The sequence below is a fragment of the Callorhinchus milii genome, unplaced genomic scaffold (assembly GCF_018977255.1).
Source record: "Callorhinchus milii isolate IMCB2004 unplaced genomic scaffold, IMCB_Cmil_1.0 Scaffold21, whole genome shotgun sequence".
Taxonomy (NCBI): domain Eukaryota; kingdom Metazoa; phylum Chordata; class Chondrichthyes; order Chimaeriformes; family Callorhinchidae; genus Callorhinchus; species Callorhinchus milii.
Window position 1 is genome coordinate 1397212 of NW_024704762.1, and position 23531 is coordinate 1420742.

General features: G+C 44.7%; 1 protein-coding gene across 4 annotated transcripts in view; it reads right to left on the minus strand.

Annotated features, from left to right (window-relative positions):
* Positions 1-1580: 1580 nt before the first annotated feature.
* tmem259 (transmembrane protein 259) overlaps positions 1581-23531 on the minus strand; it is a 34810-nt gene continuing 12859 nt past the window's right edge. The window contains exons 2-11 of one of the 4 annotated variants that reach the window (XM_042342722.1): positions 17377-17625; positions 16685-16808; positions 14761-14871; positions 13186-13308; positions 12280-12380; positions 11708-11765; positions 10200-10283; positions 4637-4769; positions 3591-3690; positions 1581-3004 (exon numbers count right to left, since the gene is read on the minus strand). In XM_042342722.1, coding sequence (XP_042198656.1) covers positions 2249-3004; positions 3591-3690; positions 4637-4769; positions 10200-10283; positions 11708-11765; positions 12280-12380; positions 13186-13308; positions 14761-14871; positions 16685-16808; positions 17377-17625 — 1839 coding nt within the window. In that variant the 3' untranslated portion in view covers positions 1581-2248. Of the gene's footprint in view, positions 3005-3590; positions 3691-4632; positions 4770-10199; positions 10284-11707; positions 11766-12279; positions 12381-13185; positions 13309-14760; positions 14872-16630; positions 16809-17376; positions 17626-23531 lie in introns of those variants that run through there. The other 3 variants (XM_042342721.1, XM_042342723.1, XM_042342724.1) reach the window with 3 other exon arrangements.

Genomic DNA, 23531 nt, shown 5'->3' on the forward strand with positions numbered 1-23531 from the left:
GGAATGAGATGGAATTGTTTTAGTTGCTCAGTAAATTGGGACACTGTGGCAAAGCCTGGCCTCAATTGGCTCAGAACAGCCCTGGGATCAATCAAACCGGGGCCTTTCCTGGTTCGTCAGCTCCGAGGGTCACTGGATAAACTTTTTATTTTGCTTTAAAATTCTATTAAGATTAAAATTTGATGCAATAAATTGTAACGTAAGCACAGGAAGAGGAACGTCCATTAGGCCTATCTAAGGTTTCTTTTCTTAACACACTGGGAGATCCCTGACTGTGGATGCCATGGGCCTGTGAATCTTCTGCAAATCTTCTGCACTCAGGTCATTTGGTTTCCCCCAGTTTCTTTGCTCGACTGGCTCCAGCCTCACGCATATTCCTCTTTCCCCCATTACTGGCTGCACTTTCAGCCACTACACCCCAAAACACTGGTACGTACACTCTCCCCCTATCCCTTGCACCCTCCTTCCCCATTTTCAGGTCGCGCCTGAAGACTTTCCTCTTCGACCATGACCTCACCCCGGCTCGACATCGTGCTCCGCCACCATCATGCCGCTGGGACACTACCCTGTATGATGAGCGCTGTTAAATGCAAGTTGTTGTTGATGAACTCAGAGCATTAAAACTTCCCAATGTTTGGGTCTAATGTGTGGCACTGTCTCCTTTCAGTAACTATTTCATTACAAATCTGTGAAATGCTCTGGGAATACTTCCTGCTGCTCTCCCCGCAGGTCAGTATGAATAACGGCTGGTTTCCCTATCATGGAATCGAGTCAGAAATTATAGACTATTAAACGCCATTCAATTCTCCTCATTGATGACAACTGCCTACATGCGGTTGATATTACATGGTAATTATACTGAAGCAGTTTCAGCACTGAAATCAGTTTAATTATAGACAGGTGCAAAACACCATGCCAATAAATGAACAGGTACTTGATTTATACCCATTTAATCTCCCCTTCACTTGCCTGATACTGAATATCAACATTTTTAGAGCTCCCATTATAAACCCAGCGTGAGCTTTGTTCTAATGTACTGAGCGTTTGGTTCCATGCTATCGCTGGAGCATCATTAAGATTATCAGCTGCTCCAGTGCGAAGATCTTTTCTACCCTAATGTGACCAGCTATCAGCCGAGCGTGATGCTATCCTCACACAAGCATGTGTTGGGGAGATGGAAAGTGATCTTATTGGAGCACTGAGCCTATCACAGTAGGCTGTGATATCTTTGGGGTCACATACCCTGCCCATGATCACTCGCACATAACTGAGGTGAGATACAGAGAGCAACTGAGGAATAATGATAAACAATCCTGGCATTTGATACTGCCCCTTTCACATCAGGAGGATGTCTTAAAGGATTTTACTGTGAAGTGTAGTAACTGTGTTTTGTGAAAGCCTCCAGTGGAAGCCAAAAAGACCTAACAATGTAGGTGAAGAACTTAAATCGCTTGCAAAAAATGTTTTAAAAAGTTGCATTTTCACAGCTGTTCTTTAGTGAAGCCAGAATACGTGATTGGTGACTGGTGTAATCTGTTCAGGCGCCCAAACCACGCTTTAAAGTGATGTACGGTAGCAGATTCAGATATCATATTTATTTTAATATATACAAAGACAAACTCTTACATTACACATTTAAATACAATATTGCCAACAGGAAAATCAATCTGAATCATATCCAAATTAGTTCAATTCAATGTTTATTAGAAGCTATAAGGAATCGCTGACACTACGACTGTTCAACCTCTTTTGTACGTAGGCACCTGCTCAGAAACGAGACCAAGTCTTCAGGTAATGACACACCTTGTGGGACTGAATCAACACATATCAGCCTATTGCACTGAGGGCCATGTGGCTAAACATGAGCTGTCATCTTCACACCCACCCTGACACTTTCTGGACACTGGCTGCAGCAGATTGAGGTCCTTCACTTGTCAGGACCAAAACCATTTCTTAGCAGCACAAATATTACAGTAATATACACAGCTGTGCTGAGCATTACAAACACTTATGATCAAACTCCTGCCATGAAAGCTCCCCACCGCTTTGCTCTTGCTCGCAAACTTGCTCTGCTTCAGGAACAGGTCAAAAAGCACTTGAATATTTTGGTTTTCTTGTTTGGAATATGAAACAGACAGTCCATCCCTCCCAGCCCCAGCCCACCCCACCTACTGCTTTCTGTCAACTTCAAAGTGTCTTCCTTCTGGTACCTTCCCCACAGATTGCCTGACACAACGGAAAAACAAAGTCACGAGGTTTGGGTAGTGCTGTGACCGCCTGTCTGAGTTAGTGAGCTGTTTGAGGGGCTTGCATTGTCCAATTCTGTTTGATCAAAGCTTGCATCAACGAGACCACTGCTGTACTGAGATGAATGTGTGTAGGTCTCCTTGTCCTGTGGGAGGCACGAGTTCAGGTGATCAGTTTTAGTGAGAACGCCCTCCTTGCTCTCCTGCGCTTGGTGCTGTAAGGTGCTCGGATCCTCGTCGGTTGCGGGCTCACCACTGCAAGAGGACTCTGCGTGCATCCTCCCAACACTTTCCTCAGCTGGCTGGCCTGGCCAAACACTACCGGAATCGTTCACAGGATCACTGGGGCTGCTGCTGCTGCCCGACCCCGTCACTCTGGGATTGGGCTCGTCTGGAGCAGGGCTTGGTTCCAGGGAGGCCATCCTGTCTGAGATCATTGCAGCCGTTTCCCCCACCCGGGGGAGGGGGGAGGTCTCGGGGTTTACATTCTGGCCACGGACGGGCTGAATGCTGCCCGCCAGGCTAGCAGAACTGCTCGGCTGGTCTGAGTTGGAGGTGGAGGAGGGTGGGAGGGGCCCCTCGTGGGGGGCAGGGCTGGGCTGCCCGCTGTCGGTGGCAGTGTTGTTGTTTAGGTTGTCCTGAAGCGTGGTCTGGTTAGCCTGCCCAGCCTGCTGGTTCTGCAGCAACATCTCCTGAATGCGGATCTGCTGCAGGATGGCGGGAAGCTCATAGTGATGGAAAAAGTAGATCATTGAATGCTAGAAGAGAGAACAGCAACTTGATCAGCTGCAACAACTCCAACTATCCTTCCTGCCCCAACAACCATCTCGACAGCCTGCCCGGTCACACACCACGGTGAATCATTTCTGTACGGTACTGATGAAGGTAATTCATGACTGATTGTACAACTGCATGCAGCTGAGATCAGTTCCTCACCTCATTGCAATTGTCCTAGATTTAAGCTGGTCAGTATTTGCTCCGTGGTAGAGAAGTAATTTCCCTGGCTCTGTATTCACTATGGAATAATAAATCCCACCAGGGACTTCTGACACAAACACACACACACACACACAGACACATGCAGTCGTCACACAGAGACACCCCCACACACACAGACACATGCACACAGACGCATGCACGCACACAATCAACAAGGTAGATTTGCATATGCACTCAGATACCTTCTAGGATTCCCACAGCATCCTCCCCAATGGCACAGCATCAGTAACCACGTTAATATCTTTGACAAACAGGATTGTACCACAACTAAATCTTCAATGTAACCTAATTAATGCTGACTGAAAGTGCTCAGACTCTTGTTGACCCATAGAGAGATACTGTTACCTGTATAAAGAGCCAGGAGGTTACCAGAGCCAGACTGCTGTACTGTCCATTGAAGCGGTAATGATAGGCATAAAAAGCAAAGTGATACAGATAAAAGAACCTGCAAAAAAGATGAAAGAATGAATTGTTAAACGTTCTGTGTGAATGAAAAGCATTCCAGCATGAACTCCAGCACAACACACAACATTCTTGGCTACCTCTAATAGCGAATCTGTATTAAAACACGTTGTATGGCTTTGTATAATGAGGGTGGTGAATGGGAGAAACAAAATAACTCTAATTATCTGATGTGGCAAACAAAGGTGAGGCGACAGTGGTACAGACACAATGGTTAGGATTTTGGCCTGTGTCTGTTTGGCTAAATCAAAACAACAACAAAATTACATTTATAGAGCGTCTTTCAAGTCGGGAGGACGTCCCAAAGCGTCTGTCCCAAAGCGCCTGGCAACTTGACGTTTGGATTAGAAATTATGGTTTGTGTTTAAAGGATGAGATGTTGATCTGAAGCACTGTTCTGCCTGTTCCAATGGCACCATTTGAAAAGAAAAAGTGAGTTTCTCCCACTCTGCTGACAAAACTCTACCATATCAATTAATTGATCACAGTTGATTGCTCTGTTTGCCTGCAAAAACAAGTCACTACACTTGTTGAAATTTGAAATAAGAAAATAAGTCATTGGGAACACTCAGCAGATCAGGCAGCATCTATAGAGAATGGAAAGGGAGGTAATGAGTTTCTGTCAACTTCAAAGTGTCTTCTTCCTGGTACCTTCCACAGGGATTGCCTGTTACAACTGCCTCCTGATTTCACTCCTAAATGGTCGAGCTCTAACTAGCTCTAATTTTAAGATGATGCGCCCCCCTTTGTTCTGGATTCAGAGGAAATACTCTCTGTATCTACACATCACAACGGGTAGGTTGAAGACTGCTTCATAGCTCCACAAGACTGTTTCCTTGCTCCATAGATGCTGCCTGACCTCTGAGTCCCAGCAATTTTATTATTCCCCTCCCAGATTTCCAGACTCGATATCTGCATGAAAGCCTCACCTGAGCCAGTGGCGTTTGCTGGTGTTCGTGTGGCAGCAAATCGCATCGTACTGGTCAGCCAGCCACACAATCAGAATAATGTAAAACGCTGTTGTTGTGTCATTGAAGAATTCAGACATAATGGCTTCCATACCTAGGAAAGAAACATTCATTCAATAGAGATCAAGGAGGCAAGCTGAAACCTAGCCCCGCATTTGTACAATTCAGTACATTGACTGAAAATGTTAACCAACCAAGGTGTTAAAACAAGCTAGGCAAAACACTACGCTTATATTTGTAAAAGATTAGAAATGCAATAAAATCAGTGCTTAAAAAGCTTAGATAATTTTCAGTAAAACTTGTCTGAGGTGGAAGATCACCTGCATAGTGTACATACACCTGGAAGCAGATACCAGGTGGGATCAAGAACAACTGAGATGAGTACAATTCTCAGGTAATGGAGGTTTGCTAAATGCCCTGACCCAGAGAAACAGAGAAATAGGAGGAGGCCATTCAGCCCCTCAAGCCAGTTCTGCCATTTTATAAGATCATGGCTGATCTGTACCTCAACTCCAATGACCTACCCCATATCCCTCGATACCCTGACCTGACAAATATCTATCCACCTCAGTCTTGAAGATGTGAATGGATCCAGCATCCACAGCCTTTTGGGGGAAGAGCGTTCCTGATTTACATTACCATTTAGGTGAATAACTGCCTCCTGATTTCACTCCTAAATGGCCTGGCTCCAATTTTAAGATGATGCCCCCCCTGTTCTGGATTCTTCAACCAGAGGGAATAGTTTTTCTGTATCTATACATCACAAAGGGGAGGTTGGAGACTGCTTCATAATTCCACAACACTGTTATGGCTTGAGGGGTGAATATAGGAGCGATTTAGGTTGGTATGGTGAATTTTCAACAAAGCCTTTCAAAAGTGGCTTCAACCCTGGGGCAGTGAAACAGTATAACTGAGTAGCTGGTGGCATTGTGTGTTTTGCCAGGGGCAGGGCTGAGAGGGGGAGAGAGGGGGGCAGCAGCAAGAGGAAAGGGAAGTTTGGAAATTGAAGGGAAGGAAGATGGAAAAAAGACTGAGGAGAAAAACGGAGAAAGTTGGATCAGGAGGAAAAGTGAATGATTTCCAGTCACTGACTTGTGTCGGCATGAGAGTCCGGAGATCATTCAAGAATACTATCTTAAGTGGAGAAGAGTTATTTTCGGAGTTTTCAGGGGGTTTACCTAGAGGTATTTAGATAAATTGGGACAAACCCAATATTTGTGATTAGGAGGAAAGGATTAACCTAATCCTTTGAGAGACACAGAGCCTGTTGAGCTGATACCTCTTGGCTGAAGTGCTAATAATGAGCACTTTGCTGTAGGATTCATCTAATATGGGAACCTGGGCTCCAGTGCAGGTGTCTGCTCCAGTGCTGTGCTTCCTCTGACTGTCCGTATGGGTAACATTTTTGATAAGCAGAGATAGCTGGGTAACAGCAGGCTCCCTAATGTCTTACATATCACTGTATGACTATGTAGAGATGGTGAGCCACATTCTCCGTGTGTTTACAGAGATACACAGTCTACGTTCTTCAGACAAAGGGGGCAATAATCCCTTCAATAAATAAATAAATAAATTGGTCTTAAAGACAAAATAGGGTGCTATGTCAAATGCAAGGATTATTATTATTCAGACAGCGGATACAGACACAGTTCAGAACTCAAACAACTTGTATATTTCCCGGTCTTGTCCAAACATTGGTCTCTAACAAATACAGTGAACAGTTAATTCCTTTCAAGATCACTTTCTAGTGCCGGTGTCTCCCCCCCCACCACCCCACCGGCGATCATGTACTGGAGTTTATTGGATGAAGGAAAACAAGGCCAGCCCCCCTCTCTACCATGCGTCTCCTTCTGGAATGGGCTCAGGCGTTAGCCTCGGAGCCTTTAATCAGCGGCTAGGCACAACTGATGTGGACAACGAGGCAGCCACAGTATTAGAAAGATGCCGAACTGGTGCTCATATTAATGATCAACCAAAGACCGTAAAGCACATTACAGTAAACCTGGCAGTGATAAAGCTCTGGCACCAAGACTGTCAGGCAGCAAACAGCAAAGAAAACCATAAGAAGTTGCAACAGAGCAATAGCTGCTTGGTAACAATAAGCACAATGAGGTGGAGAAATTAAAGGTGATGAATGAAGAATGTTCTTTGGTGGGGAAAAAAAAGCTTTGTTGTGGTTTCAGAGCAGGGCCTCAGTGTGTGGGCTTGGAGAGAGTGGAGTCTGTGTGTGTGTTTATCCAGGGAGCTGCCCAGACTGACCACAACGTGCAAGGTTGGTTTCCCTGTCTGTGTGCTGTTAGCAGATATCAGCTGGGGCAACAGTTGGAGGATCAATTGATCTGAGTGCCTTGGACTGGAGGCAGGGACTGGGGCCAAATCAGCCAGGGGTCTCAGTTTTGATTGAAAAATTGAGAAATTTGAGAAATTCCCTGAGCCCCATGATTGCCCCCCCCCACACACAGACAAAATCAGATTGAGCCATAAACTGCGCAGACAAGTCGCCGAGGTAGTGGAGGGCTCTTTGTCCAGCACCCACAGGAGGGGAGAATAATAATAATCCTTGCATTTAGAAAACACAGGTAAATGTTTTATAGAATCATACAGCACAGAAGGCGGCCATTCAGCCCATCATGTCTGTGCCGGCTCTTTGAAAAGAGCTTCCAAATCAATCTCACTCCCCCGTGCTCTCCCCATAACCCTGCAAACTTGTCCTCCCCAAATAATTATCTACTTCTCTCTTAAAAGTTGTTTAAGCTAAACTTTAAGCTATACCCGCTGTCCTCAGTATCTGCACTAAGCCGGCTTTCCCACTGAGCCAACTAAACAATAAAACTAAGACATTTAAATACATAAAATCATCTCAAGCACAATTCCTCTACAGGGTACGGAAGGCACTGAGAGTTAGCTCAAATCTGCACTGCAGCTCCATGTTCATCAGGAACCCAATGCCTGCTGAGGGAAAGGCACTCTTTGTATTTGATGTCAATGTGGTTTGTATTTTTTTTGAAGGGAGGTGACAAATTTGTGTTACAGACTGACTCAGCTAATATCTCTGACAAAACAGGCATATTCAAGGATTATAAATAATAATACTTGCATTTGATATAGCACCTTATCACATCTTTAAAACGTTTCAAAGCGCTTCACAGAATATACTGTAGTGAACTGACTGTTTATTTTGTGAGCAAATATATTTTATACTAAAAGATATGAAAAAAAGGCACAAAAGCAGGCATATGAAGCAACCTAAATGCAGGATTTCATCATCCTGAAACTATCAACTGATGAAAGGAGTGATGAAATTTGTGCAATGAATTAAGTATTCATAGAAATTATTGGGAAATATTCAAGCTGTAACTTAAGTCTAAATTGAGTAATCAGACACATCAAATTGTAATGCAAACCTACTTAGGACAGATTGCCTTGTCTTGCCTGAGCTCAATAAACACTCAGTGTGCACCCTTTATAAACTGCAGTTCCAGTGAGTAAATTATTTATATAGCACCCTTCATGTAGGATAACATCGTGGAGTGCTTTATAGTGTCAGGATCAGACATCATGGAAGGGAGGTGACCATAGGCATGGTCGAAGAGGTAAGTAAGGCAAGATTTAAAGACAGATGGAGGTGGGAGGGGTAGGTGGGAGAGGAAGGGAAGAGATTCCAGAGGTTAGGGATGTAGCCGCAAAATGTGGTTCAGCTAAAAAGCGTCAACAATGTTGACAGACATTTACATTGAGGTTTTTGATCAGCAATTAAAACTAGTCATGAAGACATTTAAATTGGACAATTAAGTAATTGTTGGGGGGGGGAAATAAGTGTGATGACATTTCTAAAGAGGCGGCTGCCTTTTGAGTCACCAGATTTAGACAAAGGATGGACTGTACAAAGGCAGATTCTCTCTCTCTCTCCTCCCCCTACATATGAGAATCACATTGGCTTTAGTGACCTTCGCTTTACAACTGGGAAAAGATCTCAGAGCATTTGAAAACATTTGCTTTACATTTCTATATTTAGAAAAAGCTTGATTTTGCCATTTACTGGCTGTGACTTTCTCCCAATCTCAACAGATATCCAGATACCTGGTCCCTGCAATTACACACACACACCGCACCCCACCCCCTCCACCCACTCCTATTGTTAGGGGAAACCTGGTTGCCAGTGTACAGCAAACTGCACTGCTCATGTAATTTGATTCATTCTGGATGTATTATCCACTTCTGCATCTCTACGCTGTAGGGACGTAATATTCCTGGACTGAACCAAAGGATGGATATGGATCGGGTCAGATTCGACCAGGACACAGCAGTCAGTTTGACCCTCAGCCTACATTTGCGCAAGACACAATGTTTAGAAGCATTGTTTTAAAGTAGGATCTAAAAGTGGGAGAACCTTTGAGCAGAGAATTCAACACAGCCCAAAAACTTTCCCATTCTTTGGCATGCGGGTCAGTTGATTCAAGATAATTGGCAAAGGAACCAATGATGATGATGGGAATTAATTAATTAATTGATTGACTGATTGATTAATTAATTAATTAATTTAACACAGAGTTGTTACGGTGTGAAATGCACTACTTGAAAGGGTGGTGGAAACATATTCAATAATAACTTTCAAAAGAGAATTGGATAGGTGTTTGAAAAGGAAATTTTTTCAAGGATATAGGGAAAGAGCGGGAGAGTAGGTCTGATTGGGCAGCTCTTCCAGCACAGCTGGCACAGGCACGATGGACCAAATGGCCTCCTTCTGTGCTGCAATATTCTATGATTCTATCCTATAAGAAAGATTGCTAGTAATTTTCAATTATATGTAAAACATTCTTGAAGTTAACTGTAGAATTCACTAGATGAAGAAAGGATTGATATTTTGCTTTAACCTCCTTGTGGCATGGGATTTGCTACAAGTAACCCAACAGCAGTATGACAGAGGTGAGTCAATGGATTCCACTGTCAGTCTGACAACTGGGAAGGCATTAATTTATCAAGAATGTGCTTCATGAATATTTCTGAAACATTTAAAGAAAATATTGTGACATTTTAGAAACAAATTAATGAGTATTGGGAGCTTAACCTGTGGCTGTATCTCCCTGCTGCTGAATGAGAGGAGAGCCAGGCACCTGACCTGAATGGATCACAGCACAAGAACCATGCTCACATTAAGCATTTCTCATGTATATGTGCTTATCGGGTTGGACAATGTCTGACATTACCACAGGGCTTTCAAAATAGTGGGGAAGTTAACATCCTCAGAAACACAATTTTGAAATCCAGGTGATGTTTTTGTAGAACCGCCCTTAAAAATACTATTGATTCATAGCAGCCTCAGCCAGACCCCGCTCTTTACCTGGGCCCATCCCTCAAAGGCATCCAATCCATCAATCCCGCTTTGCCACCCCAAACCCACCACTAACTGGATCTAGACCTAACCAGCAAACTCCTCCCCGTATTCAGTTCAGCTTCAGGAAGAATACAGAATTATCAACAGCCGTGAGCAAAACTCTACTGAACACAAAACAGTCATTCTTACCAACTAGCGCTAGTATCACAGTAAGTAAGGGAGCAGCAGGAAATGCAATTGTCATGTTCATCTCTAGCATCTGCAACAAATCAACTGAAAGAAAGAAATTAGTTAATTGAATATATGCCATGCTCCATCCACTTCAATGTTTACATCTGATTTTTACTGATAAATCACTTTATGAGTGTTTTTTTTACTGTTGTAATTTGCTCTAGTAACAGAACACACCTAAGGTCTTTCGAGTTGTGCTCCATATTCTGCCATTTAATCGAAACCTCTATCCCATATGTTAATATTAGCACCCGAAATCGTGACTCAAAGTCTCACTACCTTTGCTTAAACTCCCAGAAGTTCACATCTTACTATATATTTCCAGGGAATGCGCATTGGGGTTGTGAGGAAGTGGAGGTGGAAGGGACAGAGAAAACGTGGTTTAGGTGTTGAACTGTTTTTTTGAGAAAAAAAAGAAAACTCTGCAGAACTTCCTACTTGGATCTAACCTTGATACACCACAGTATTTTGAATTTAACTTGTAGCCTAAGCCGCAATAACCTATCAGTTGGAATGTGCAGGTAGGCCCGTGCCAAGATATTCTTTCCAGCTATACTGTTAAGTAGCAGTAACATACGTGTTTATTTCGACTGTGGATCTCAGCTGGCATCAATTTTGACTTTCAAAATGTGAATAGGGCCTTGGATATGTAAAACATGTTACAGTCTCCCCATTGCTTTGCACACATTACTTGGGAAACACAAACGAGAATAGCAAACGCTTTGAGATTATCCAGGTTCTAAGACTTCGAAGGATTTGCTTATAAGCCTCTGAAAAATTCAGAGGCATTTTTTTAAATAAGATTTTCTGTGAAAGTTCTCTGTTGCCAGAGTTGTCAGTCTCTGTCAGAAGCCCGTTCTATTAGCTTTGACTGGGTCGACTGCAGGACATAATCTCTGGTGAGGAACTAGATCTCAGCCTCAAAACATCCACTGAGATTTTCTATCAGACAATTAAGGAGTGTAGTTTACAAAGCATGAGAACTATTCTGTGGTCCAGACTATCCTCCCAGTGGAGTGGAATGATCCTGTGTGAAAGTTGTGCTGTGTCTGTGTGGATGGGTACTTGGGAAGAAAGGGAAGGATAAACTTAACTGGGACCAAAAAAATGCAGATAAAGAATTCCAAAAATATGCTTTTTTTAAAAAAATTCTAGCTAGAATGTGTTCCATATCATTGACGCATCATACATACAGTCCCTTTGTAGAAGAACTGCCAGCCCTCATTCTTGGGCAGCTTGTGGAGTTAATTTCTATCTAGTGCAAATTTCACCCGAGGGAGGGGCTGAATGGAACGCTCAAATGAATTTAAATAAAAAGTGAAAATGAAAGTTGTGATTTGCAAAATTACAATTACATCTTTGTTTAGCAAAACACTTAGGCAATAAAACGAGCAACTAGAAGCACAATTTCTCATTTACATTTACATAAACCTACAAACAGAAAGAAGCCTTTAACGCAGACTTACCAATAAAGACAAAGATCTGATGGTGAGAGTAGCGCAGCAGCATAGACACTGACAGCGTCTGCGTAGGAGAGAGAAGAGAAACGAGCATCTCAATATAGTAAAAGTCTCTTAAAAAATGGGCTGGTTAACAATGCAGAACTAGGATAAAACAGTTTAAATAAATACAGCTGTCTTTTTTCCCCACTGCTCCACATATTGAATATCTACCAAGTGTAGAACCTTCTGATCTGTTTACCGAGGGCTGACGCCAAATTTACAGACTTACCTCAAACAATCCTCAATTCAAAAGAGCTCACACAACCGAGCGTAAGAAGAACGTAAGACAGAATATCCCACGTCAAAGAACAAAGGAATGCAACACGTGGGACCTAGGACTGTTAAGAAGCCAAGGAGAGCTTTTTAAAGTAACTTTTCTGGTCATTTTTTCTCAGACTCAACACCAATAAATTACATTTCTATAGCACCTTTCACGTCAGGAGAAAGTCCCAAGACTTATCCATCCTTTTCTTCGAGTTGTTCCAGAAACCAACTGAATATGTCACAGACTCCGATTTGCAGCTTAACATACTCACAAATATCACCATGATGACAAAGGCTGCCAGATAGGAGGTCCTGGCCATCCACATGCTGACAAAACGATAGTGCTCGCCTGATACCACGTTACGCAAAAACCCTGGTTGGACAAAGACATAAAATCTCATTGCAGTTTAATAAAGGACAACAACATATAGAACACCTCAAGCAAGGTTGATCCCAGAGTGCATGGAGCAAGCGCTCAAAACAACATTTACATCAAGATAAAACATATAATGTACTCAGTACACGTTTCAGTATCCAGCATTAATATACTGCCAAGCCCCCCATCTAGGCACTGAGCTGTGCTGAGCCTCTACAATGCCACTCACTGGCTGAGGGCTGTGGGTTCAGTCAGGCTGTACGTGGGGAAGGTGACAGTCACTGAGACTGCTCAATTGACCATACACATTATTAAATATATATTCGTCTAAAATGTTCTAAAGGGTGTTTAGGGGGAATTCCTTTACAGCGAACGTGAAAACTCTGGGACGTGAAAAAGCTGAGAGCTTTCTGCTGGGATTGAAGCAGAATGTATCAGAATGAGGAAATGCTGTGTGCATCTGAGAGAAGGGAAAACTGCTGTACTGTTTTATTTTAATATAATGTATATATGGGGCTCTTTAGGTAGACTTGAGCAAGGTCTGGCTACCCTGTTATGGCTATAGTTCAGGTATCAGGTGTATGGCTTCTCTGGGCCGTGTGTGAGGAGCAGAAAGAAATGGCTTCCTGTCCAAGGCAAAAAGCTGAGTAAACCAGCTTACCCGGCCCCAAGCTTATTTGCCCACCTGATTCTGAAAGCAAACCCTCCAATGTTTTTCTTACATGGAAAACAAACTATGTTTCCTCCTCAGCTGTGCTGCTGAGAGAGGAGCATTCAGGGTCTCAGAATTTATTGGTCTTACCTTTGTTTTCCTCATTTTCCGCTAATGCTTTCACACTGGACATCAGTATATCATCATATCCCAAGAATTCATCCAAAAGAAATCGGCTAAACCCATCCCCGAAACACAGGTCTTTGGTTGGATCTGTGAAAAGAAATCGGATAATGTAACAGGTGTGTTCCCAGATGCGACAGTGTCTGAAGGATGAGCTCTCAACTGGACCACATGAAGTTGAACTTCCATTCTTTGAATTGCATGGTGGCAATTTTTTTCGCGGGGACGGAGAAGAAAGAGTTTTTAACAGAGATATTTTACCACCGAATTCTAGAGTCTACACGGAGGTTCATAAACAACATCCAATGCTCAGCAAAGAATGATTATTCTAATAATAATAATCCTTGCATTTGATATGGCATCTTATCACATCGCAACCAATTGCGCAATTGTGAATTACCCCTCCAACTTTTTTGTGGAAGAGTTTTGTATTGTGGATATGAAAATTAGGATCCTGGGAAAAAGGACCCACGATATACAAGATAAACCCTAGACAGACTGACTGCTCACTAGAAATTGGAGCAGGACTGAAATCTGTGTTATGCCCAGAATAATGAGAACACACTGCGTNAAAAAACACATTGATCCACACCTGGTTCTTTTAGTTTGCCCTGAGTTATTTGCTGAATATACAGTATCAGTTTTCTAGACGTTGTGATGCACACAGCACCCATAGCCAATGCAAACCTGGATAGCCTCCATAACCTGTACAAAGATTCCAACTGTTCATCAACAATTTACAATAACTGTAGTTGGTAGAAGGCAGTTTCAAAACACTTGCAGCATTGACTGTTTACTGCTGCGACTGTGTGCATTTTGTGGGTGAACATGGCAAACAATTTTCGCACCGCAATGTCCTGCGAACAGTCATGAAGATCGATTTGACCTGGAGTATTGTTGGCCAGGACAGAGGAAGAAACTAACTTCTCTTTTTGAGTAATGCTATTGGATCATTAACATCCACCTGAACAGGAAGATAGGACCCTGGTTTAACGTCTCATCCAAAGGACGGCATCTCCGACAATACAGCGCACTGCAGCAATGCACTTGAGCGTCAGCCTGGACTGTGAGTTCAAAGGCCTGACATGGGATCAAAAGGTCACCAAAACTACTGTTGAAGCAACAACTTGCATTCATGTAGAGCCCTTCAAGCGGAGAAGTGTCCCAGAGCGCTTTACAGTGGCAGAGTCTGATGCCGAGCCAGACGGAGAGAGAGGAGGGAACCGACCATAAGCACGATCAAAAAGGAAGGTCTTTAGGTGGGATTTGAAGGTGGGGAGGGAGGGAGCAAGGTGGAGAGATTGAGTGAGAGAGTTCCAGAGCAGTGGCTGAAGACACAACCACCGATGGTGGAACAGAGCGGAACAATAAGTTGAAAACCTTTAAAGAGCGGGCTTAAAGCTAGGGAGAGAGCGATGTGTATGGGTGGGAGAAATGAAGCAGGTGGAGAAAAGATGTTTCTAGGTTTTCCAAGCTACAATAAAGATTAAAATCCATATTGTACACACAACACAGATAAGAAACTTTATTTGTATCCCTTACCCAGGATGACGACCATGACTGGGATGTTGAGGCGCTGCCTGGTACTCTGGGATAGTCGGAGGAAGCCATATTCCAGTGAGTATTCCACTATGTACTCCTCTTGTGGCCAGACTAGAGCATAGACAAAATGCACAGTTAAGGACAAATGCCAATGGGTCATTTCCCTTCTAACCTAATGCAGAAAATAATACTAGTTAAAAAAGCATATTTGTAATAATTAAATACAAGGAACTTTAAAATGCAGAAAGACAGACTGAAACGTAAAAAGGCAGCACAAAGCATTACAAGGTTGTTGGTATTTAAGTGTATTTCAGATAGGAACTGACATGAGCTGTCAGGCAGACTGCAATTCAACCAGTGATATGTGTGCTTTAATAATAATAATAATCCTTGCATTTGATACAGCGCTTTTCACGTCGGGAGGACGTCCCAAAGCGCTTCACAGAACACACTGTAAAGTGAATTGACTGTATATTTGTGGGCGAACGCGGCAACCAATTGCGCACAGCAATGTCCCACAAACAGTCGTACATTGAAAATGACCAATTTATTATTGTTTTTGGTTTTGGAGGATTATTATTAGGCTCTGTGTGGAGTAAGGAAACTTGCCCAAGGTTTGGCCCTCTGCCTGGAATTGAACTCAGGTCTCTCACTTGCAAAGCGAGTGCTCTAACCACTGAGCTACAGGACTCCACAACAATAATAATAATAATACATTGAGAGATTATTATTGAGAACCACAAATCTGACAACAGAATTGGCTACAGCATCCTGAACACACTTTTTTTTTGGCAATCAGGTATGTGTCATTGGACAATATTCGGACAAAGAATTTCATTAACAATTAATGTCAGGCAGCTGGCTTAAAGGCAGGCTGGTGAAATGAATAGACACAGGACCTATTCATCAAGGAGCCCAATTCATCTTTAGTCAGCAGACACACAACCTGCAATGTCATTCTATGAAGTCAACACAATTTCACTTTGAGAACTGAAAGTCCTGCCACCATTTTATAAATACCCCACTTATCGATAGATCAGGAAAAAGTAATTTCCTGAAAGTCTGAGAGTAGAACAAGTGAACCCCAAAGGTGGAGTTGTCAGCACTTAGACCACGTCAGACAAAGCGATGGCGTATAGTCTGAGGCCATGTCATTGCCTACAATGAAACTCCCCCCAAGCAGGTAATGTTTTAGCTACTGAGGCAACACAGACACAAACCTAGCAAAATGCTCTAGTTCACATTCAGGATAGATAATGTTCAATCATTCTGGCTGGGCTGCACTTTAATGTTTGTAGTAAAGAAAACACAATCAGTACTCAGAAACAAAGTCAAAAGGCTGAAAAGCATCAGAAAAAGCAATGTTAATGAATGGGTTTGTAGGAAATTAAAGATCCGTTGGTAGCTTTACTTAAGAAGACGCACTTGGTTGGTACACCTTATTCACAATAGATGCTTAAGTGTTCTTAATTATATAATGATAATCTTTGCATTTGATATAGCGCTTTTCATGACTTCCCCCACAAACTGCCCCACATTCACGACTTCTCAAAGTGCTTCACAGAATAGACTGTTAAGTGAATTAACTGTATATTTGTGGGAAAAATGCAGCAGCCAATTGCTCATAGTAGTGTCCCACAAACAGTTGTGGATTGAAGTGACCAATTTTTTTTACGGAATTAAGATAATATTCTCAGCTCAAAATCTGAAATACAATAGGAATGAGGAACACTGAAGCAGGATTATTAAAGTGCCCAGGAAGGGTGTTTGAGACAGAATGAGACTCCTACCCCAGTGAAGATATCAAGAGATGTTGGAAATAGGTTGAAAAAAAGTGGGGAGGGAAGAGCTTGAGTGACTAGGATTTTACCTGCTCTGGTTAGCATCTCAAACTCGGAGACCGTTTCCTGCAGAGGCTGCATACCTTTAGTGGACGCCTCAGTGAATGAGAGCCCCTGACTGTCATTCTGTATCACCTGGGTTACCACTTCAGCTTTGTTTCCCAGTGAGGGCTTTAGGAACACTTTGGGTTCTATGTCCAATTCAAACTGAAAAAATGACCAAAACAAAATGACATTATCAGTCAGCCAACATTTTCTTTTGCAAAAAGACTAAACAGTGGTCAACTCATTATGCTAAGTACAGAATTCCCATTATATTCAATCAGGATTCACCATTTTCGTTAACCTACTTTTCCCCTTGGCGTGCACTGGCCTGCTCTATTTCCCCTGCCCGCTCCACTGTTGGCAATCGAGCCTTCAGCCTTTCTGCCTCCACTCTCTGAAACTGTCCCTCAGCCCTTCCACCTCCCTTGCCTCCTTCAATACGTTTCTCTTCGACCGTGTCTTTGGTCATCTTCCCACCTCCACTCCTCTTACCCTCCAGCTCTCGATTCTAGCCCCCAGTTTGGGTGCAACCCTTCATTGTCCAGCGATTTGGGACGTCCTCCCGACGTGAAGGGTGCTATCTCTTGAAAAGTTCAATTGAGATCTAATGGATTAATCTTGCATGATAAGTTTCGGAACATTAATTAATAAATTTTGAATAGGAAAGATTCACTGAAATAAAACTGCCCCACATTCAGTATACCTGGGCTGGTACATTCAGAATAGTTACCTGTATGGAAGTGTTGTCAAACATTTCTACGCTCAGCTCTTCCTCCTCTGCAGGATCCTTCACTATGCCTGCAAAGCTGTCCGAGTCATAGAACTGAAGGAAAATGGGGGCTCGGCTGGAATTGCGCTGGATTTCCACCCGTAAGATGCCATCTCGGGGCCACTTCTCCCGGACGTGTTCCAGGCAATTGATTGGAGAGCGGGAAAAGGCGATGTGAATGTAAGCCAAAATAAACAGAACGAAGAGAGCCTGCAATGGAAAGAACAATGGAAAATTGGAAACTGTTAGCAAATCAAGTATTTATAATGGATCACTAAAATCCAGCCATAAGGAAACAGTCAATAAAGTAAATGGGATGCTGGAATATCTGGAATAGAAGACTGGAATATTAGTCAGGACGCTGCTCGGACCTTAGTTGGAATGTAGTGTATCCAGTTTTGGTCACCCAATCCCAGGAAGGATATACACTAGCCTTAAAGTGTGTCCAGTGGTGGTTCACTAGATTAATACTTGGGCTGATAGGGTTTATTATGATGAGAGGATGTGTAGAGTATACATTTCTTAGTGCAGAGTGGTTAAGAGGTGATTTGATTTGAGGTATTTCAAACAATGAAAGAAATTGACATGTCAGATATGGGCGAACTTTCTCTTTAATAGAGGGATCGATTACAAGGAGGCAGAGCCTTAAAATCAGAACCAGAAAATTAGAACTGAGGTCAGGAAGCATTTTTCCACTCACTCAAGAGGTGTGAAGATGTGAAACCTCTGTCTCAGATAGCTGTAGAGGCGGAATCAACAGAGATGGTTAAAACAGACAGAGATAAACAGAGGATTGGGGAGCAGAGATATAAAGTATTGTGATAGGATGGGTTACTGGGAGTAAAGGATTTCCTATGTTTCAGCCATTGAGTATTAGCTACGTGGAGAAAATCACAAGGAGTGGCAATGCTTCAAAATTAATTGGAGTGCTTTGGCACAGCACATTTGTTTAATTCAACTTTAACAATCATATGGAAAATTAAGAAAGGCTGCCGGTTACAAACAGATGTCCGATTAAACTCTTTGGTTTTCACTGATCTCAGAAGTTAGACAATATGATAATACTGAGCCTGACGATGCTACCTGTTTTTTTTAATATCAGCTAATTTAGTAACAACCAAAATAGACTCAGGGATTAAATACGTGTCATATTATAACTCATCACAGATCATACAAATGAAATCAAGAAACATCTGGGTCACAGAAAAACTAAGGACAGCTCTTCCCACTGAAAATAATGGGATCGAAATATGACTGACTGAATGACTTCAGGTTTTGAACCCAACAGAAACATGTGGAGAAATGAAAGTTGATATTCAAAATTAATTAGGACACACAAGGAAGGCTCTTCCCAATAACTGGGATCCGACTAATATTTCAGACAATTAACCTTTACAACAGTAATTGCAGGAAACATCCTGAATCCAACTAAAATTACAGTAATAAAGGTATTAAAACATCAGAAATAGCATCATTAATGTAAGATTAACTCTACCTCCACAGCCCAGCCTTGAAGCCTTGCTGTTAAGATGATTGGTTTTATACTATGCTCGTTCCCAGTACCTCTATTGTCTAACTGCTTGAATAGCCTGGAAACAGCACCCCCAGGCCACAGGCTGGAACTATAGCTGTAATCTTACATCAAGACATAAATGACACTTTTGAAACTGTGCTCTGATTCCCTAAATTACGAAGGATTTGTTCTGCTCCATTCAGGAAGCTCTGATCACATCAGCTATAAAATCAAGTGCTATTAAAAAGATGTTAGACCTAAGGGATAACCCTGCAACTATTTCAGGAACAAATTAGTTCTTTTTTACAAAATATATTCAGTGTTTATTTTAAGCACTAACTGCACTAACTCGGGCTTTGACCCGAGCCCCCTCACCCCCTCCCTCCCTCCCCCCTCCTCTCTCCCCCCAAACCCTCCCCCTTCTCATCTCTCCCGCTCTCTCCTCCTCTCTCTCCGTCCCTCTCGTCTTCTATCCCCACTTGACCCTTCCACCCCCTCCTCTGTTCCAGTCTGGGAATCCTCCGCCGGGCTCACCGCGGCACTCGGCGTTGGCTGTCCAGCAGCAGCCACACCGACTGCCCCATTCCCCACCACTCTCGCCAGCCACCCCGGACACAGACCCGGGGAGTCAACCTCTCCTCCCTCATCCCCATCTCCCCCACCCCTGCCTCACAACCTGGACCCCCTCCCCTCCCACACACCCTTCTGTCAACCGCTCCCTCCACATCGGACTGCAAAATGTCCGCTCCCTCTGCAACAAGGCCCTGGTCATCAACGATCTCATCCTTGATGAGAACGTTGATATCATGGCCTTGACAGAAACGTGGCTCACCCCAGGCGACACCTTCCCCCTCACGGAGGCCACGCCACCCGGCTACACCTCCCACCACATCCCCCGCCCCAACCGCCGTGGCGGTGGTGTTGCCCTTATCTCAAGGACACCACTTGCCCTATCCCCCTACTCCTCTGGCTCTTTCCCCTCCTTCGAGCACCTCACCCTCTCCCACCCCTCATTCCTCTCCCTTAAAATCCTCCTCCTCTACCGGCCCCCTAAAACCTCTCCCACCTTCATCTCTGACATTTCAACACTCCTCACATCTCTTTGCCTCTCCTCTGATCGCCTCATCATCCTGGGCGACTTTAACCTACACTTCACCCCCTCCTGCTCCATCTCCACAGACTTCTCTTCCCTGCTCTCCTCACTCAACCTTTCCCTACACATAAACTCCCCCACTCACAGTCACGGCCACCCACTCGATTTGGTGATCACCCGGGGCCTCAGTGTCTCGGATGTCACTATTACCGACAAGGCCATCTCCGACCACTACTTCATCTCCTTCACCACCTCCACCCCCCTCCCCACCTCCACCAGACCCACCACCATCTTCTACCGCCCTTGGAAGAAGTTACCCCCACAATCCCTAACCGATGCCTTGGAGTCCTCTGAACTCCTCTCCCTCTGGCCTTCAACCCTCACCGACCCCTCTTCTCCTCTCTCCCTCCTCCACAATATCCTCTCCTCCACACTCGATACTCTTGCCCCCATCACTTCCCGCACTGTCTCCTACTCCCGCTCCTCCCCCTGGTACACCACCCACCTCCGCTCACTGAAATGCCAGGTGCGGGCTGCTGAGCGCACCTTTGTCAAATCCGGCTTAACGGTCCACCGACAAATCTGGCTGGACCTCCTCAAAATTTACCGCTCCACTCTAGCCTCGGCCAAGTCGTCCTTCTACTCCAGGATAATCCTGGAGGCGAAGAACAACCCCAGGCTACTGTTTTCCACCACATCCCGACTCCTCCGTCCCCCCCGCCACCCCGCGCAGGTCATCTCCTCCAACCTTCACTGCGAGGAGATGCTGGATTTCCTTGAATCCAAGATCAAGGGAATCCGCTCCGCGGTCACTTCCCCTCCAACTTCCACCCACCACCCACCCCTTCCCTCCCACACTCCGACTCCTACCCATCCTCCCCTACACACCTTCGTACCCGTTTCCCCACCCTCTGTCACTGAACTCATCCTATCCCTAAAACCAACCACCTGCTCCCTTGACCCCATCCCCACTCCACTCCTTATCTCCCAGCTCCATTTTCTTGCCCCACACATCACTGACATCATAAACCTGTCCCTCTCCTCTGGCTCTGTCCCCATTCCATTAAAAACTGCCATCATCACGCCCACCCTGAAAAAACCCTCCCTTGATGCGTCGCAGCTATCAAGCTACCGGCCCATCTCCAACCTCCCCTTTCTCTCCAAGGTCTTGGAAAGAGTTGTCGCCTCCCAACTGCGCTCTTTCCTCTCCACCCATTCTCTTTTTGAACCCCTTCAGTCAGGTTTCCGTGCTGCTCATAGCACAGAAACTGCCCTGGTCAAGGTCACCAATGATATCCTGACCATCTGTGACCAGGGCTCCCTCTGTCTCCTCGTCCTCCTCGACCTATCGGCAGCATTCGATACGGTCGACCACGCTATCCTACTCCACCGCTTGTCCTCCCACCTCAACCTTCAAGGCACTGTCCTTGAATGGTTTAGGTCGTACCTTTCCCACCGTCTTCACTTCGTCTCAACGAATGGCTTCTCCTCCACCCCCCGTACTGTCTCATGTGGTGTCCCTCAGGGCTCTGTCCTCGGTCCCCTCCTCTTCACCCTCTATATGCTCCCCCTCGGTGACATCATCCGCAAACATGGGGTTAACTTCCACATGTATGCGGATGACACCCAACTCTACCTTTCCTCCTCTACTCTCAACTCCACGACCACCGATGTCCTGACAGCCTGCCTGTCCGACATCGAGTCCTGGACGAGAGACAACTTTCTTCAGCTCAACGTGCGAAAAACCGAGGCCCTCCTGATTGGCTCACGTCAGCGCCTCCGCACCTCAGGCGCTGACACCATCAGCATCCAAGGCTGCACTCTCCACCTCTCAAAGCCAGTCAGGAACCTCGGCGTTTTGTTCGACCCTGAGCTGTCCTTTCTCCCTCACATCCGCACCACAACTGGCACCGCCTTCCATCACCTCCGGAATATCGCCAGACTACGGCACTACCTCACCCCTCACGCTGCTGAAACCCTGGTTCACGCCTTTGTCACCTCAAGGCTGGACTATGGGAACTCTCTCCTCGCCGGCCTTCCCGGCCCTCCCTCCACAAGCTGCAGGTCATTCAGAACTCTGCAGCTCGTGTACTGTCCCGCACCAGGCTTCGGGACCACATCACTCCCACCCTCGCTCGCCTCCACTGGCTCCCCATCCCCCAGAGGATTGATTTCAAGATCCTCATCCTCACCTACAAGGCCATTCACGGCCTTGCTCCCTCCTACCTCTCCAACCTACTATCCCCCTACCTACCTGCCCGTACCCTCCGTTCCTCTGGCTCCGGTCTGCTCCACGTCCCCCGCCCCAACCGCCCTACTATCGGTGGTCGGGCCTTCAGCCTCTCAGCCCCGAGGCTCTGGAACTCCATCCCCCAGTGCCTTCGCCTTGCTTCCTCCCTTTCCTCCTTCAAGGCCGGTCTCAAAACCTTTCTCTTTGACCGTGCCTTCAGCTCCCCTCTCGACTCTCTTCCTCCTCCTCGCTCCCTCCCTTCCCTCCCCTCACCCTGACCATTTCCCCCCTCCTCTCTCCCTCCCTTCCCTCCCCTCACCCTGACCATTTCCCCCCTGCTCGGGTCATGACCCAACTGTGCAGCGCCTTGGGACGTCCTCCTGACGTGAAAGGCGCTCTATAAATGGAATCTTGTTGTTGTTGTTGTTGTTGTAACTCCAAGGCAAAAAGCAATGTATGCATTTTAATTATATTGAAGACCCATATTTCGAATGTAAACAAAAGGACTGTTATGGATTCAAAACACACACACACATAGAATTTCAGATGTCTAGCTGCCAGTCCACATTATGATAATGAGAATAAGACTGCAGCTAAAATAAATTTTTAATTCACTTTTCAACCTAAATGGTTAAAATGGTTAAGAATTTAATCCAATCCAATGAAGACTGGGTAGTTTTGCGCAGTATCCCAGGTTCAACCCCCAGGGCTGTGTAGCGGGATCTCACCACAGGAGCTGGTGGGAGCTTCCAATTGGTTTCAGCGTTAAGTGAAATCAGCCTGGATTCCTGTTCTTATCTTTCCCGCCTATTGAAAAGAGCAATCAGTGGAAATCAGGTGAAGAGAGGAAAGCCTGCGATTCTCTCCCCGCTCAGTTAACATTGTGAGACAGCAATGTCTCACAAACAGTCGTGGATTGAAAATGACCAATTTATTATTGTTTTTGGTTTTGGAGGATTATTATTAGGCTCTGTGTGGAGTAAGGAAACTTGCCCAAGGTTTCGCCCTCTGCCTGGAATTGAACTCAGGTGTCTCACTTGCAAAGTGATTGCTCTAACCACTGAGCTACAGGACTCCGCAAATTGACTTAACAAATGAAGTTTAAGGCACGCCTATCCAGATCATAATAACAACAACCTTTGCATTTGCAAAAAAAATTGTCTGTGTAAACGTTTCCAATTCACTAGTGTACCTTTAGTTATGTCCCAACCTTCTCCCTCTAGTATTCAGTGCCAAGATACCGAATTGCATCAAACTAAAGTGGATCACACCATAAGGTC